A 17,711-nucleotide genomic window follows, 5' to 3' on the forward strand; every position below is an offset into this window, starting at 1 on the left:
GTCCAATGTTTGTCTTGGGTTTTCTGTATCTGTCTGAATCAGTTGCTGAGTGGAACCTCTCAGTGAACAGTTATGCTAGGCTCCTGTCTGCAAGCATAACAGAATATCATTAATAGTGTCTGGGATTGGTATTTGCCCATGCAATGGTTCTCAAGTTGGGCTAGTCATATGTTGACCATTCCTTCAATCTTTGCTCCATTTTGTTCCTTCATTTCTTTTAGACAGGACAAATTTTGGATCAAAAGTTTTGTGGGTGGGTTGGTGTCCTTTTCCCTCCACTGGGGGTGGGGTGGGAGTCGGTGGGTCCTGCCTGGCTACAGAAGGTGGCCTTTTCAGATTCCATGGCCCACTGTTAGGCATCTCAAGTAAGGTCACCCACACTGACTACTGGGAGCCTCCTCTCATCCCAGGTCTCTGGGACTTCCTAGAGTTCCTGCCTCTCCATCACCCCAACAGCTGCAGGTTTTTATTCATTCTCTTGGCTCTCTGGGCCTCTCTCCACACACTTGATCCTGCCCACCCATTCTTATCTCCCTCCCCTCTCCCACCCAGATCTCTCCCTCTGTCTCCTATGCCAGTTTCTTTCCTCTTTTAAATGGGATTTAAGTATCCTCACTTGGACCTTCCTTCCTTCTTGTTTAACTTCTTTGAGTCTGTGGGGTGTATCATGAGTATTCTGTACTTTATGGCTGATATCCACTTATCAGTGAGTACATACCAGGTATGCCCTTTTGGGTATGGGTTGTTACCTCACTCAGGATAATATTTTCTAGTTCCATCCATTTGCCTGCAAAATTCATGATGTCCTCGTTTTAAATAGCCAAATAGTATTCTATTGTGTAAATGAACCACATTTTCTGTATCCATTCTTTGAGGACATCTGGGTTGTATCCAGTTTCTATATATTACGAATAAAGCTCCTGTGAACATAGTGGAGCATGTGTCCTTGTAGTATGGTGGATCATCTTTTGGGTATATGCCCAGGAGTGGTATAGCTGGTCTTCAGGTAGAACTGTTTTCTGAGAAACCACCAAATTGATTTTTAGAGGGGTTGTACAAGTTTGCAATCCCACTGGCAACAGAGGAATGCTAGCTACCCTTTCTCCATATTCTTGCCAGAACATGCTGTCCATTGAGTTTCTGATCTTAGCAATTCTGATTGGTGTAAGATAGAATCTCAGGGTCATTTTGATTTGCATTTTTGTTTGATTGACAAAGGATGTTCAACATTTTTTAAGTGCTGCTCAGCCATTTGAGATTAATGATTCTTTGTTGAGAATTCTCTGTTTAGTTCCCTACTTCATTTTTAATTGGCTTATTTGTATTTTTAGTGCCTACCTTCTTGAGTTCTCTGTATATTTTGAATATTAGTGCTCTATCAGATGTAGGGTTAGTGAAGATCTCTTCTCAATCTATAGACTGCCATTTTGTCCTATTGACAGTGTCTTGCCTTGCAGAAGCTTTTCAGCTTCATGAGATTCCATTTATCAATTGTTGATCTTAGAACCTGAGGCATTGATGTTCTGTTTAGGAAATTGTCTCCTGTACCAATGCATTCAAGACTATTTCCCACTTTCTCTTTTATGAGATTTAGTGTATCTAGTTTTATGTTAAGGTCCTTGATCCACTTAGACTTGAGTTTTATGCAGGGTGATAAATATGGATCTACTTGCATTCTTCTACCTGCAGACCACCAGTTAGTCCAGCACCATTTGTTGAAGATACTTTCTTTTTTCCAATGTATGGTTTGGCTTTTTTTGTCAAAAATCAAGTAAGTGTACATAGTTGTGGGAGTTTATTTCTGAGTCTTTGATTCTATTCCATTGATTAGCCTGTCTGTTTCTGTACCAATACCCTGCAGTTTTTAAAAATCATGATTGATCTGTAGTACAGCTTAATTTTCCAGAAACTTTTATTGTTTAGGATTGTTTTGGCTATCCTGGGTATTTTTTTTTTTTTTTTTTTTTTTGTTTTTTCATATGAAGTTGAGAATTGCTATTTGAAGTTCTGTAAAAAATTGTGTTGGAATCTTGATAGGAATTGCATTGAATCTATAGATTGCTTTTGGTAAGAGGGCCATTTTCACTGTGTTAATCCTACTGATCCATGAGCATGGGAGATCTGTCCATATTCTAATGTCTTCTTCGGTTTCTTTCTTCAGCAACTTGAAGTCATTGTCATACAGATCCTTCACTTGCTTGGTTAAAGTTACACCAAGGTATTTTATATTATTTGTGGCTATTGTAAAGGGTGTTGGTTCTCTAATTTTTTTTCTCAGCCTGTTTATCATTTGTATAAAAGAAAGCTACTAATTTCTTTGAGTTAATTTTATATCCAGTCACTTTGCTGAAGTTGTTTATCAGCTATAGGAGTTATCTGATAGAATTTTTGGGATTGTGTCTTAGTCAGGGTTTCTATTCCTGTACAAAACATCATGAACAAGAAGCAAGTTGGGGAGGAAAGGGTTGATTCAGCTTACACTTCTACATTGCTGTTCATCACCAAAGAAGTCAGGACTGGAACAGGTCAGGAAGCAGGAGGTGATGCAGAGGCCATGGAGGGATGTTATGTACTGGTTTGCTTCCCCTGGCTTGCTCAGCTTGCTTTCTTATAGAACCCAGGTCTACCAGCCCAGGGATGGCACCCACAATGGGCCCTGCCTTACCCCCTTGATCACTAGTTGAGAAAATGCCTTCTAGCTGGATCTCAGGGAGGCATTTTCTCAACTGAGGCTTCTTTCTTTGTGATAACTCCAGCTTGTGTCAAATTGACATAAAACCAGCTGGTACAGATTACCTATGTATACTATCATATCATCAGCAAATAGTTATATCTGACTACTTCCTTTCCAATTTGTATCCCCTTGATCTCCTTTTGTTGTCTTACTGTTCTAGCTGGAACTTCAAATACTATATTGAGTAGATTGGGAGAGAGTAGGCAGTTTTGTCTTGTCCCTGATTTTAGTGGGATTGCTTCAAGTTTCTCTTCATTTAATTTAAGGTTGGTTATTGGCTTGCTGTATATTGCTTTTCTTATGTTTAGGTGTTGTGGTAAATATTAAAAAGATTGCTTAACCTTTTATCCCATGCCACGCTGGCTCCCACCATGCCATCTGACACTGCTGGAATCTCTTGGTATTCCATTCTGCTTCTAAGAACTCAGGCATGGTTCACTTCACTGCCTGTGTTGCTTCTGTCCTGGGTGGATACTATCACCCTGGTGTGTTCCTTTCCCACACCATCCCGAACAAACATGTCTCCACAGTCCGATAACTTATCAAACAGGTTTATATGTTAAATCCTCAATCCACAAATTCTTTACGCAATAAGCTTACAACCAATGGACAAAGATATAAACTGCCTATCTATATGAGATAAATAGACCCATAGAAACCCTTAGAAATAATGATAACAACCTCATCAAGCTAGAGATATGCTGAAAGAAACATACACATCACCTTACATGTTGCCTCTGGAATCTCTTTCCCTCAGTCTCTGCCTCCTGCCTCCATCTTCAGCTCCCCCAGCCTCTTTCCCTGCCTACACTGCCCAATTATGTATTGCCTTAACAAAAACCTACATTTAGGGATGTGCCTTGATCCCTGATCTCTCCAAGACTTTCAACATGAAGGAGTGTTGGATTTTGTTGGAGGCTTTGTCAGCATCTAATGAGATGATCATATGATTTTTTTTTTCAGTATGTTTATATAGTAGATTTTGTTGGTGGATTTTCATATATTGAACCATACCTGCATCTGTGGCTAGTTTTTTTCCCCCTTTTTTTTCCAACTTGACACAAACTAGAGTCATCAGAAATGAAGAAGTCTCAATTGAGAAAATGTTTCCATAAGATCATTCTATCTGATATCATGGCAGAAATGATGCCCAGACACTGAGCGTAGTGCAGAAGTTTACCTAGGGTAGACATGTCAGTTATATTTCCATACGTGCATATTTTTGAATTCTTGGCAATTTCTCATTTACCTTTATTGACATGGCATCTTTGCTTTTCTGTTTGGTTTACTTTTGTTCCTGTACATACAGGTTAATGCATATTTGGTACTTGTGTAATTGTGTGCATAGGTGCTTAGGTCAGAAGAAAACATTGAATGTAGTTCCTGAGGTTCTATTAATGCATCTTAAAATTTTTCCTGGAAGTCTCACACGGAACTGGAATATAGCAAGTAAGCTAGTCTGGGTACTCAGAATCCCCAGAGATCAAACTGTCTGTCTCCACAGCACATAAGTTTTTATGAATTAGCCTGTCTCACCCTCCCTCCCTCCCCCATTTTTCTCTCCCCCCTCTCTTCTATCTAAATAGTGCAGTGAGGCAAAATATTCACAATTTGAAATATTTTCAAAGCCACTACTGTCTTGACTTGTCCCTCAGGGTCACATGACTCGGACTGTACTTACTGACCTGGGACACACAGCCTTTTCTGCACAGTTTGTAGTGGTATTAGGCTCTTACCTGCTCTGACTCATCTTACCTTTTGTATTTTAACTGGGCTTCTCCATTTTCAACATGGAGAATTTGGGTTCAGGTCTGTTGGCTTTGAATCATAATGAAGTATTTAGACTTGTAGACGGTGTTAGATCTTCAACAGCATAACAACGTAAGCATCTTCAGCTGGGAAGAGGTTAATATAAGCTCAGTGATAGAGGACCAGAGCTGTGACCTATTATTTTGGTCTTTAGGCCTGTGGATAGCAATGCATGTTCATGGGAAACAAAGTGCTCAGAAGAGACAGGCCTCCCCATGTGCTTGAAGGGCAAGCTCCCAGTGACCTAAAGAACTACCTCAGACAGCATAGGTCCCACCTCCCAATTGCAACAGGTGGGGAGCAGGGCTTTCCCACCTGAGCCTCTGTGAGGCACTCCAGATCCAGAGTGAGACAGGGAGGTGAGTGGCAGAAAGGTTTAACCATTGTCCCCGGAGAGCCTGGGAACACTGGATTTTCTTGTCTCATGTTACTGTTCATCCCCTAGTAAGAAGTTCTTTGCTTGCTCAGGAATATGCACCAGCATTAAGGAATGAGTCATCTCTCACTTTTGCATGAAGGCAGTGTTTATTAAGGAGCTGATTACAACAATGCTTGTTTCCTCCAACTGTTCTTCTTGACCTTGTCACAAAGGCAGAGGACCTAGGCATGCGGAGAGACCATGGCTATTGTCTCCTGAATCATAAGGATGGGCTGAAAGAGGCATGGGAAGAATTCGCAGGGGAGTTGTCTGTTGTTCAGTACTTTGGGTTCAGTTGTGCTGGCCTCAGTTTGTTGCCTGAAGGTCATTCTGAGGAGGGAGAAAGACAATGGTTTCTGCCTTTAACCCTGGAAGTTGAGTTTAGGCATGAGAACTGCCAACTCTGCATCCCCAGCAGATCTCCATAGCACTGCTTCAGGGATGGGAGAGGACGCCTGCCAGTGAGCCCGGGAGAGTTTACACTATGAGAGAGAATTTGAAGGTGAATCCTCTGGCAGGAGTGGATCCATGCAGATGAGGTTGGGATCTACCCAGAGACAGCAGATTTACTACACTGCCCCTTGTGTTCACAAGATCCTGAGTGAAGTACCTGCTGGCACTGGCATCATGCTGGTTGTTTAGTAACTACTGTTTACTGCAATCACATAACCTACTGTGCGCTGTGTGTCTTGTCACTGTAGGTAGAGTGCACAGGTCATTCATCTGGTCTGACCCTGATCAGGACTGGCTCCTCATAGGTTCAGTATAGAAGAATGAGAGTATGGAAAGCCCTTGTGGACAATTGCTGACGTTCTCTCATTCAGATTCTCTAGGAATTGATATACAGCAGCTGGAGGAAGTCTGGGCTCAAGGCCAGCTGAAGGTTCGAGGCATCTGAGAGAAGCTGAGGGTTTCAGTGTCACATTTCACACTGCTTGTACAGGTAGATTAAGAATATGTGATGGTCCTGGATTTGAGGCAAAGCAGAGCAAAACAAAAGAAGCAAAGAAAAGAATTCTGTGTCTGTTACTTACCTTTTTCAGCAATTTGACATCAGAATTCATTAACGTATTTGAAGACACTCCATCTGGAATATTCATTTTTTTATACAGTTCTGCAAAAGGAAGTTATCAGCTTGTGACAGGAGTTAAGGGAAATGATGATCTGGTTGGCTTGTTTGACCAGAGACACACTTGGTGTCTCTGACCTGTATGTGGGCCTAGGAGGAGTCACTGCTACACCCATTCAAGATGGTGCTGAGAATACTGTCCATCCCAGTCTATAGGATGGTGTATGGGAAGAGAGGCACCCAAAGCAGGTGTGGACCAGGTGGTCTCCTCCCACTGATGACTAGCGATGGACCGACCTATTTGAGGGTCAGTGGCACTACGATAGAACTAAGCAGACATGTGTACACCTGGCACGTGGCACCATCATCATTGTTGTCCAATGAGGCACAACATAGCTTTTCAGTGTTATATCGCTAATGTCTATGGGGGAGTGACCCTGGTGCCCCAGGTCCACTGTGTATCTGTATATCTTGACGACAGTGGTCCCAAGACACCCGAGAACAAGGTATCATGGGAGCTGGAGAGGAGGCAATTTGATCTGTTTCCTTCTTTACCACCACTTGCTGCCATTCATGCAAAGAGAAGGTGATGTATATATGACCCAGCAGATGACAAGGTGGCCATGTGCTTGGATATGTGGTTAAGTAATATGTCCCCCTCCCATCTCTAAAGGGCACCAGCTATGCTCACAGTTACTGTTCCTAATTCCACATACCATTGAAGTTGGCCCAGGCCTTCTTTGTGACTTCAGACATAATGCCTTCCACTTCTTCCTTCTGCAAGACAAGAGAGGACATTTTCAGTAAAGCCTTGTAGTCCTCTGCTTGTCCTCAGCGCCCAGGAGCATTATCTCAGGCTGCTAGTTCCTGTGGTTCTCTACTTGACAATCTGTCATGTGTCAAGGTCAAATGTGGAGGTGGGTTTCCATGCATCCTTAGGGGTCTTGTCTTTTGAAGTTTTGGGAGTCACTATTGGGAGTTGTTTGCCTTGTGGGTCCTTGAGCAGAGGTATTGTCCTGTTCAGTGTTACTGTGCAACATGTATGGCAAGTGGCTTTGGACTTCAGGAGCAATTTAGAGGTCAAAGGGAGAAAGACTTTGACTAGTCCCTTTAGCTTGGTCTGATGTGGGTTGAGGACATGTGGGTCTGTGTCTCTCTGTGTCGTGCTGGTGCCTTTGCCCTTGGGACCCTCCTCTGGAAGCATAGGTGTTGCTTCCATATTTGTCAGACCACTTAAGTACTGGGTTGGGGTGCAACTGTACAGCACCCTACTGTCTGCACATAGTGAATACTCCTTAACTCTGCCCTTTAACATTTAGAGGCATACTGTTTGCATAAAGAACTGTCCCATGTGTATGAGCAACTGCCTGAGGTCAGGAATCAATCCTCAGTTCTTCTTACTGTGCCAAAGCCTGGAAAGCTCTGTTACTTCCCTGCTAAGGAGAGATGGGGGGATTGCTGGCCTTGGAGTCACCATAGAATCAGCTGCTTCCTGGCCTGCACTTCTCCTAGTGTTAAAGGGACACACTTGGTGTCCCATCTCTGGGTACCCACTGTGGGTATTCTTGTATTAACACCAGACTTTGAGTCAGTTTCTATGTGTTTGTGTGTATGTTCCTTGTAGCCTCTGGAACCTCTGCATGCCTGCCAGCTGGGAATGGGCAGCTATGGTTTAAGAGCTCCCCAGAGAGCATGTTAGGGGCCTGATTTTCTGTTACACAGCAGGTATGTTAGGTATGTGCTCTAGTCTCTCTGGCCCTCTCTTTTCCCCAGTCTTGAATCACTGTGTGTCTGACTTTGCCATGCTTTCCCACCTCTCATGGGAAACATCAACATAAGGGCACATCAACTTACAGCCTCAGGGGGCACCACACTGTGATCAGACCTGTCAGCAACAAAAGACAGAGAAACATTAGGTCCATGAGAACAGTACAACTCAAGTTTTGAGTTCAGGTCTTACTTCAGCTGAGTCAGCTGTAGACTTGACAGAATAGACAAGCAAATGAGATCATGTAAGCCTTCATTCCCAATTCCTCTAATAATTCAAACATTTGCCAGACCCAGGTCCCATTGTGCCTGTGTGTTCCCCAGGGTGTTCTGTAGTACCTTGTGAGTTTGATGTCGGGTACCAGTTTGGAATTTGCAATCTTACTGCCATGGGAGATGAGTAGTGTCTGAAATGACAGAAGAGAGCATGTGTGAGACAAGGGGACCTGGCCTTTCCCTCTGCTGTGGGGACATCAAGACAAAATGGGCCTCAGGATATTGGACAGAGTTCCTCCCGCTCAACCAAGTCCTTCTTCCACCCAGTGTCCTTCATTTGTGAGCACTCACCGTTTCCCCAGTGGCGAAGCTCTCCCCATTCTTTGTTATGTCAACTTTATACTTCACTCTGAGCACATTGTTTTCCTGGGAGGCAAATGCTATAGAGGTGATTTTTGCTTCCAGGTCATTCATCTGTCATGAGAAAGATTTCAGTCAGTGTGGGGAAGAGTTCAGAGGAGCTGTGTCATGAGTCAGGCATGTGTCCTTCTGTCTTGGTTTAGAGACTGCGTTCTGTCTTGTAGGCTCCACTGCCCAGCTTGGGTGCTGGTGCAGCTGAGAAAAAAGAAATGGCAGGAGTTTTCCCACCCCTCAACTCTGTTTACTTCATGATGTGGGCCTTTGGACAGGGAACTTGTGAAAGACATGGTCCTTTCAATCAAGCCCTTCAAAGAAGAAACGTGTCTCTCTGCCCTTTTGTCTCCCAAGATCTCTGATGACCGTGTGGACTCTGTGGTGGAGATGCTTCTGTGCAATTTCACCTGATCATGGTACCTGGGGAAGTGGATGTCACACTCATACTGTTTATGTTTCCTGCCCTTCCTGTCCCCCAGTCCCTATCCCCCAAGCCTTCTTCTGTTGTCTCACTGATGACATCAAGGCCCCAGCTGATCACTAAGTGTAATGTGTCCTGTGTCATTGGTCTTTTCAATCCTTTCAAGAATCTTTTCCCTCAGAAGTGACAGACTCAGCTGATATCCAGGCTAGTGTAGCCCTGTGGCTGACAGAGGACACTCACCTGAACAGAGCTCTGCTGGGCCACATGTTTCACAATTGTCTTCAGTGTTGTGGAGGAGACAGTTACCGCAATGCTGGCGTTTTTTGGAATTGGAGGCAGCCGACTTCCAGGCACAGGCACTGTTTTGTTGCCTATATTGGCTGTAGCCTATGGAGGGGGAAGTAGAGGAAATCTATTGAGTTGATCAGGTTATCACTGGTGTGAAGGCCATGTGTCTTGGCTGCGTAAATGCAGGGTGAAGAGGCCTTAGTCCAGCTTTTGTGAGAGGCCACAAATCCTCAGCTGAGGAAGTGTAGAGATTTCTGACACATTTCATGGACATGTGTATGGTTCCTAATTGCATCCCTTCTTGACACAGTTCTAAAAAACTAAGGCCATTCTCAGTCATGTTTCAGTTATATCTTACTTCTCCTTCCCTTGCTCCCTCTTCTTCTCCTTCTTTTTTCTTCCCTTCAGTCCCCCTTACTTTTCTCTTCCTTCCCTCCCTCCCTCCTATGTTCCATAAGTCATCATACGGTGGAAGAACTTCCTTGACTTTGTAGATTTCCTTGGTTTTTCCCTTCCCCTCTCATGTTCCCTTTGACTCTGTCATCCTCTGCCTCTGTCCCTCTCTGTCTTTCTCTCTTGCTTTCTCTTGCTCTCTATCCTCAGTTTTTTTTCTTTTTTGTATGCTGTCTCCTGTCATCTGTCTGATGTGTAAGTTCTTTTGGAAGGTTTGTTGGCATATCCAGTGAAGAACAGTGAGAAGTGGGACCCATGTCCGTCATCACTCATGCATGTGTGTCTTGTACACACCTGCTTACTCCTCACCCTGATGGGAATGTTTCATACTGTCTACAGAGCCAGGCCTGGTTACCACACTTGTAGTGTGCAGAAGGATCAGACTCTCAGCTTAGCCATGTGCTTTGTGTGTGTATCAGGTTGTTTAATGAGCTTCATTTCATGTTATGCATGTACTTGTGTTTCAGCAAGAGAGTGGAGTTTGTTTGATGAATCTCCAGAAGAAAAGCTGAGCTCCTCCCTAATCCAGCAGATGCCTGCTCCTCTGTTAATTGTCATGGTATGCTTCTGCTTTCCGGGTTGTGTTGTGCATGGTTAGAAAAAGCGGGTGCTTTTGTTTGTGTGTGTAGTTCATTGACAGCAGAGTTGTGAACTGGGTCAAGTGATGCTCCTCCCTGTTGGAGTGCCTCTGAGGACATTGTCCTGTGGAGTTGAAGGGAAGAGCTCTAGACTGACCTTGTCCCAGCTGGGCACTCAGGAGAGTGACCCCAGGAAAACGTTAGGCATCTGAATAGAGCCCATGGCTTTACTGTTCTGATCATCTGATCTGTTTGGTGGCTAAGGTATATACATCCAGCCTTCATCCAGTTGCCACTGAAAAGCCAGTGAATACTTACACAGTAGAAGATGGAAAGTCCTTTGGGATCGATCTTGGCATTATGAACCTGGTAACTGAATAAGCCAGTAGCTGCAGAGGAGAAAGGGAGGAATGGAGAGAACAGAGCAACCATCAGTGGCTGCTGTGCCTCAAACTCTGTAGCTCTCATTTCCTGCTAGAACCAGTATGGATTCCAGCTACTGCCAGATGCAAGGTGCAGCCCTGAATACCTTCAACATCTCCATGGACGCTATGAACTTTTGTTTTACACTAAAAATTTATGTATTTATGTACTCATATATTTTTTACTCAGGGAAGGAACAACTGGCTAGCTAGAGCCTGTATATAGATCCTCTGGAACTTGAGAAATATGCCCCATTTTTCACTTCATCTTTGTAGGTGGTTCAACACAGTAGGTCTCACCAACTGTGTCTGTCGTCATGTTTTTGGGATCCTGTGAGCTTTTCCAATCTCAGATACCCAGGGATGTGGTCCTGAGAATGCCCTTGATTCAGACTCTATGCAAGGCTTCCTTTGAAAGGTTTTCGGGTTGGTGAGATCCAGGTGAACACCTCAGAGGCTCTGGGTCCTATGCTCTTCCATATGGCAGAAGTCATGTATGATGAGGGATAAGTCAAGTGGGCCACTGTGTCCTCTAAGTGTGCTGAGGAGGCTTTTGTGTTTCTGTAGTATTGGAGGATGGCCTCCTAGAGGTCTCTCCCTGTGGCATGTCACCCTATGAAACTTTGTAGGTGCTAGGCCCAGCTCTGCTCTGAGAGAAACTCTCAGGAAGTACTCACTGTTCTTGCAGTCATTGAAGTCGTTGAGGACGATGTCACAAGAGTTGGACTTCTTCAGCTGTGAAGTGAGCACAGGGAGCTTAGCAGAGGCCTGTGTTGCCTTACCACCTCTTGTTCTTCTCTCCTTGGCTTCCCCTTCTTTGACATTTTCCTGGCATCCCATGGGCTGAAGTTATCTACAGCTGCCATATCTTATGATTTGTAGTTCTGCTGCTAGGCAGTGTGTTCCAGAGGTGCTGATTGTCCATGGTAGTCCCTGAGCTCCAGAGAGCCCTGCGTTTGTTAAATCTCTCCTAGGCCATTTACAGACTGCAAGCTTCCTTCTCTCAGGGTTTCCCCAGTGACTCAGCTCCATGAAGGAGGCCTCCCCCTTCCCCGGACTTACATTTTCATTCACTTTTGCTGTCAGTAGTACTGGGACGAGGTCGTTTAAGGGCAAAGGCAGAGGCACAGTTTCTGTGACGCTGTGAAAGAACACATGTTGAAATAAGTGATTCTTGTGCCTTTGGATTTGTCCACCTGTTAGAGGAATCATCTCACTGATGGAGTCAGGATGATACCCGTGTTCTCAATATGTGGAGAGCCGGAGCACTTGGCTTGGTTTTTAAGGAGGATTCAAAGGCACCTTGCCAAAGCCCAGGACACGTAATTCAACTGGATGGCTCGACCCTTCAGATTGTTGAGCTTCCTTATTCACAGCCCTGTTTCTTGTCTTGGTGAAGTTGTGAATCTGAACTCACAGTTTTATAAGCTCTTGCTAAAGAAAATGTAATGGCTCCTTCCATGGGAATAGCACAGGGAAGGAGAAAAAGTGAAAGCCAGGTCTGTGCAGGTTGGAAAGCATTCCAGCTTTGTCAGTGTGACCGGAAATCAGAGGAGCCTGCATGCATGCTATGGTTAAGACAGGAGTCATGAACATGTCACCGAGGTACACAGCTGTCAGAGAGGTTTTCACTGTGTGGCCCACATGGTTATTTTTTGCAGTTTTGAATCTGGTCAGTGTACTGCTTATTAAATACATGGTCAGGGTTACAAAACTAGTCTGGAGGGAAGATGAAATGTAGGCATGAGAAGGCTGTTTTTCAACAAGGTGGGAAAATGCTAGTTGGCATTTCTTTTTTGTCTAGTCTACTGTTGTAACCCACTCACCCTGGCAGAGCAGCAGGCACCTTCTCACCCCCATTTGAATTGAGGCAGTAACAAAAAGAAAGGTCTTACGTACGTCTCTACTAACTGAATGTGCATTTCATTGACCTCTATATGGGTGTCTTGGACATCAAGGTTGACACATTGGGTGTTGTTGGAGGAAACAGCAATTTTCATGGTTACGGCCATGTTAGATTGAAACTGCAGTGCGGTGGCGACTGTTCCAAGCAAGCTGTGGAGAAGAAGGTGACAGTGAATAGGGTACAGCCTGAGATTGGAGCACCTGAGGAGGGTTAGGCATTAGGGCAAGAGCTTCATGCCTCAGGCCATAGTCATCCTCTAGAGGAAAGAACTGAACATTTGAATCCAAATGTTCTTAATTTCTTCGGGGAGAAGAAGATCCTGGTCATTTTTTGGCAGTCATTCAGTATCTCATAAACAATCTTCTTACCAAGCCTTGAGGTGGTCACCCATTATTGATGGCACAGGCTACCACACAAAGGTTCACCCCAAGTCTATGTCTCAGACCTTCTACGTTGAGCATAAGTTCATAAGAGAAATCTGCCAGTAGCAGGCATGGGCTGCTACTGATACTTCAGTATATGTATATGATTTATATTCATATATAGCTATGTATATATTTCTGTTTTGAGATAATATTTTACTGTGTAAGGCTGGCTGGGCGGTAAGCCAATGCTCTTCTGTCTCATTATGTGTCTTTGTCATCTGACTCTAGCATAGGGCATTTGTACCCTAATCCAGGCTGACCCAGGCCACCACTGTGGAAACACACTCACCCCTTTCCTTCGATGATGGCAGTAACCATGGAGAGAACTTGGATCTCATCAGCGTTCATGGTTAGATCAGTGCTGTCCACTGTTACTTCTGTGATCTCTAATCTGCAGAACGACAACAAGTCTCAGTCATGTCATGGAAACAGCCTGGCCCTTATGAGAAATACCTGAGAGGTGGCAAGTTCACCACCACCCGATCTCAGTTAGTCCAATAACCCCTGAGCTTCCCTCGACACCATGCAAAGCTTTGTGCTCACGAAATACCCGTCATATTTACCCGAGTGAATCCCAGGGGAAGTAAGTATATGTTTCTATGAAGGGTGGCTGTCCTGGGATTGCTGTAGGTTGAATGTGAGAGTTCCCACAAGCAGCTTTTTTGTCCAAACCCCAGAGAACTGTTCAGAAAGCACTTACTTGAGGAGAGTGTCTTTGAGGTTTGTATGGAGCAGATCTGACACAGGCTCATTGATGCCTTCTGGGATCACATTGTTCACTTGGTCCTGGAGAGCGTCTGTCAAATTGCTTGCATTTTCAACTATGCCATCCACAGGGTTCTTGATGTTGGCGAGCCCATTCCCATTCAGAAGTCCTTTTCCAGAGCCCTTGTCTCCACCAAGTAAGCCACTCAGCATTTCCTTGCCTGGGAGGCTGTCTGTGAGGCCCCCGGGGATGAGCTGGCCAAGACCACCAGGGAGTTTGGAGCCTGAGGAGGACTTTGAGGAATCCTCATTGCCTTCCTTGCCTAGGACTCCACCAAGGCCAAGTCCTCCTGCCCCTTGTAGGAGGGAGGCGGCATCTAAGATGGAGAGCACGTCAGAGTTCTGCAGTGTGGCTAACACATCAGCAATTAAGCCTTCCAGGTCAACGCCATCACACCTCACCAAGTTCTCAATCTGTGGGGGCAGTGTGTTCATGAGGTCTGAAAGAGATCAACAGACATCTGGTGTCAGCTCAGCCCTAGGACCCTTTCTTTCTTGAAGATAGCATTTTGAAATATGGAGCACATAGGGACTTTGTATTCTGCCCTCTATGTTCCAGTCTTTTCACTGTCCTGGTTAAGAGTTAGCCTGCTGTTAGAGAAATCTACCATTGCTGGAGTCAGTAGGTTCTTTTACCCTATACTGCTGCTAACTTGTGATGGGACTATTTGTGTGCAAGTTACATGGACAGGGAGTGAGAGTAGAGCATCACTGATGTTTGTCATTTTTCTTTTGTCTTGCTCTCTTTTGTCCTTCTATTTCCTCTTAATAAGAACCGTGTAAAATATGTTCCTCTCTCTGGTCCAGGCCCACTCACACTCAGTATGCATAGCATTCTGTTCTGGTGTTTTTGCGTTGTTGAGGGGCATCAGGCCAACATTATTTTGCTTGTTTGTTTTTTCTGGTGTCTAGTTTCCAATTTCAGTCTGTTCTTTAGAGTCTCCATCAGTCCCCTGAGCCACACTGTGTTTGTTGGAGGCTTGTAGACAAAGAAACATTTTATGAATGTCTTTATCTGTCACAAGGTAGAGGGACTACAGTAGTAGCAGTGTCTAGAAGATACAAGGTGGCTTTTCTCTACTTTATTATGCCTGTGTCCTTCTGCCCTTTTGCCTCGTCTTGACCCCCTTTTGTGTTGAAGATTGTTGCTACCTGAATGTGAAATAATCTCTTGCTTTGCATTTGATCAAAGCTGGGCATTGGTTTCCAGAAAGGGGCTTATCATGTGTTTGTCCCCGTCTGATTCAAGTAGGAAGAGGGAGATGAAGTCCAGGGTAAATATAGAAGAGGCTGAGTGAGCCATGGCCTGGAGGATTATCAAGTCTCTAGATTGCTCTCCCTGAGTGCCTTTCTGCTGTGGGAGGGATGGCCTAGAAACAGAACAGTGAAATAAATGTTGACTGTGGTCAACCTTGCTGAACCTATAGCTGAAGCTGTTTGAGCCAAGGGACATTTCTGGCTCAACACCCTTGAAGGAATTCCCTGAAGCACCCTTTCCAGCCTAGCTGCTGTTTCTTTGCCCAGGACTTCTGTGTCTCACAAGTTGCTCTTTTGAGGGATGTTAATTCTAAGCCACCCATGCCAGTTCATGGATTAGGGCCTGCATGTTTATCCTGCCCTCCTCTGATGCAGGGCTTTGCTAGACCCTTGCTCTAGGGAGCTGCTAAGAGAAGTGTAAGGGTTTTTGTTGTTATTTATCCCATGAGTCCTATCCATTTTCTGTTTCTCAAACAGAATTACTTCATTGTGTGCTTTGCATTTGCAAACCATGGGGAGTAGAACTTTTATCTCTGAGAACATTGTCTCAGGAAGGAGATGAAATGGGTTTTGAGAGAGCATATGTGTTCCAGGGTGTGCAGGACATCCTAAATTTTCTGTTTCCTAGTGCTGAACAGCAGAGTGAGGGTTTAGGATCTGTGGGAGTCTAGTCAAATAATTGAAACCCAGCAAGAAGGAACCTGTCGTGTGACCTAGTCTTTAGTTGGTATGACCAAACTGGAGGGCTAATCGTGAGACAGCCTTTAGGTTTGGACAGTTGCTTTGTCCAGGGTATCATAAGCTTGTCCTGGACTAAGAGTAAACCTTACAAGCACTGTGCCATCCTAGAGTGGCATAGGATGACCTGGATTCAGACTCTTGCTGTAGCAGGATTTGTAGAATCCCTTTGCTCTGTAGGCATGAAGCAGATGTTACAGTGTCATCATGTTTAAATCCACTTGTTCAGAAAATTGACTGAATTTAGTCTGAGCTCAGAGAAGTGCAGCATGGGTAAAGTGTGGCCAGGACTTAAGGTAAGAGGTGAAATGTGTCTTACTTACATTCCTGGATTTTACCACCGGAGACGAAGTATCTGGCTGCAGGTACACACTTGCCGCCTTTGGAAGGAGGTCCAGGCTTTTTGGGAGGCAACCGTTGATCGGTGGCTGACCCTTTGAGGACTGAGAGAGCTGGGTTTGCTCCAGGCAGGCTGACGGGAGCAGGCAGAAAAGCAGGAATATTGCCCACCACAGGGGGTGTTTCCACCAGGTCTAGTGTTCCTGCTTGAATGCTCAGCATGAGGGCCAAGGCCTGGAGAACCCACATCTTTGTGGCTGAAACCTGAAGAAAAGAAATGGGTAGCACATCACAATCTCACCAGATCTTAGAGCTGTCATTGATCTTTGTGTAGATGACTTTCTGGCTATTGTAGGTGCATATTTTGACATTCTGGACAATTCCATTCTCATCTGTTCATGGGAATTTGATCTGATACATGGCAATACACATCTTGAAGTAACCCCTCTTTCCCGTGTTTCTCCCATGGCTCAGTGTACTGTCAGGAATGGCTGCGTATGTCAGTGTAAGCTGAGCCCTGTCCTGAGGTCTCTCTTCCTAGTTCCATGTGTATATTTGTTACTGTCCTGGGATGTTCCATATGCTTGGTGTTATTCTTAGCATCAATGTCCCTTCTATGGTTTTGTTTTCAGTGTTGAGATTGCACACAGGACTTGTCTATTTTGTAGCATTGCTCTACCAGTGTGTGATGACCTCAGCCTTTGCAGCCTCCCAGTTATCTGTGTGATCAGGTCAAGTTTTGTGTCCTCGCCCAAAATCTCAGGTCCTTTCCATTAAGAATCTCATTAAGTAATTAGTATTGGACTTTATTTTTTTCTGGCTTTTCTTGTCTTCGTTGACATAAGTCATTCTTGATAGGTCAGAGATGTGCTGGTGACTTCTGGTAATTATTCCATATCTGACTGTCATATTCCCTGCTCACCCTTAATCTTTAAGTGCTACTCCCCCGCCGACATTTACTTCTATTTAATTTTTAGACAGTGTTTTTTGTTATTGATACTGGATCCTGGAGCTTGCTTGGTAGACCATGGTAGATTTGAAATTATAGAGATCTTCTTGCCTCTTTTCCTCCAGTGTTGGTATTAAAATTGTGCACTACCTTGCCTGCTCTGTTTTTAATTTAATTCCATGTATCCATTATTTTCTGTTGGTGCCTATATGTGTTCCCAATGATATGTTTGTAAGCCACATTACAATGTGTTTTTGTTTGTTCTTTCCTTCTGCCGATTGTATCAGAGATCACACTTGGGTCGTCAAGCTGGGAGACAGGTAGTTTGACCAGCTGAGTGATCTGAGCAGCCCCTCTCTAACATGTAGAGTGGTGCTGAGGTATGCTTCCATACCACATTCCTACAAACTGGTTGGACGGTGGCATTTCTTCCATGTAGCCTGTCAGGTTATGTAAAACTCGGGGCTGGGTCTCTTCCCTCATTTTTGGCAAAGTTATCAGGACCATCATCACTTTCCTTCTGTTAAGTCCTTACTTCAAGACAAATCATTGAAATGACATTTTCAAAAATGGCCCGTAATGATTCTTGATAATAAAAACCATTCAGCAATACTGCAGCCACACCCCAAGCTTTATAGCAACACCCATCACCTGATAGATATATGGCTTCTAAGGCATCATGCCATTCTTTTGCCTCCGTCTGTAATATTCATGGACCGAGCCTTCTCAGACTAAGCTGT

General features: G+C 44.5%; 1 protein-coding gene across 1 annotated transcript; it reads right to left on the reverse strand.

The window, feature by feature from the left end:
• Window positions 1-5,153: 5,153 nt before the first annotated feature.
• Window positions 5,154-16,271, reverse strand: LOC308427446 (vomeromodulin-like; the record flags this gene model as incomplete). The annotated part of the gene is made up of 14 exons (XM_080925567.1): window positions 5,154-5,291; window positions 5,996-6,075; window positions 6,747-6,807; window positions 7,885-7,915; window positions 8,137-8,204; window positions 8,365-8,487; window positions 9,092-9,238; window positions 10,489-10,559; window positions 11,270-11,327; window positions 11,655-11,733; window positions 12,492-12,647; window positions 13,213-13,314; window positions 13,624-14,128; window positions 16,007-16,271. The coding sequence occupies 14 exons, from the start codon at window positions 16,269-16,271 to the stop codon at window positions 5,268-5,270; spliced, it is 1,770 nt and encodes a 589-aa protein (XP_080781693.1). The 3' UTR covers window positions 5,154-5,267.
• Between the last annotated feature and the right edge of the window lie 1,440 nt (window positions 16,272-17,711).

The sequence above is a fragment of the Micromys minutus genome (assembly GCF_963924665.1).
Source record: "Micromys minutus genome assembly, chromosome: 11".
Taxonomy (NCBI): Eukaryota; Metazoa; Chordata; class Mammalia; order Rodentia; family Muridae; genus Micromys; species Micromys minutus.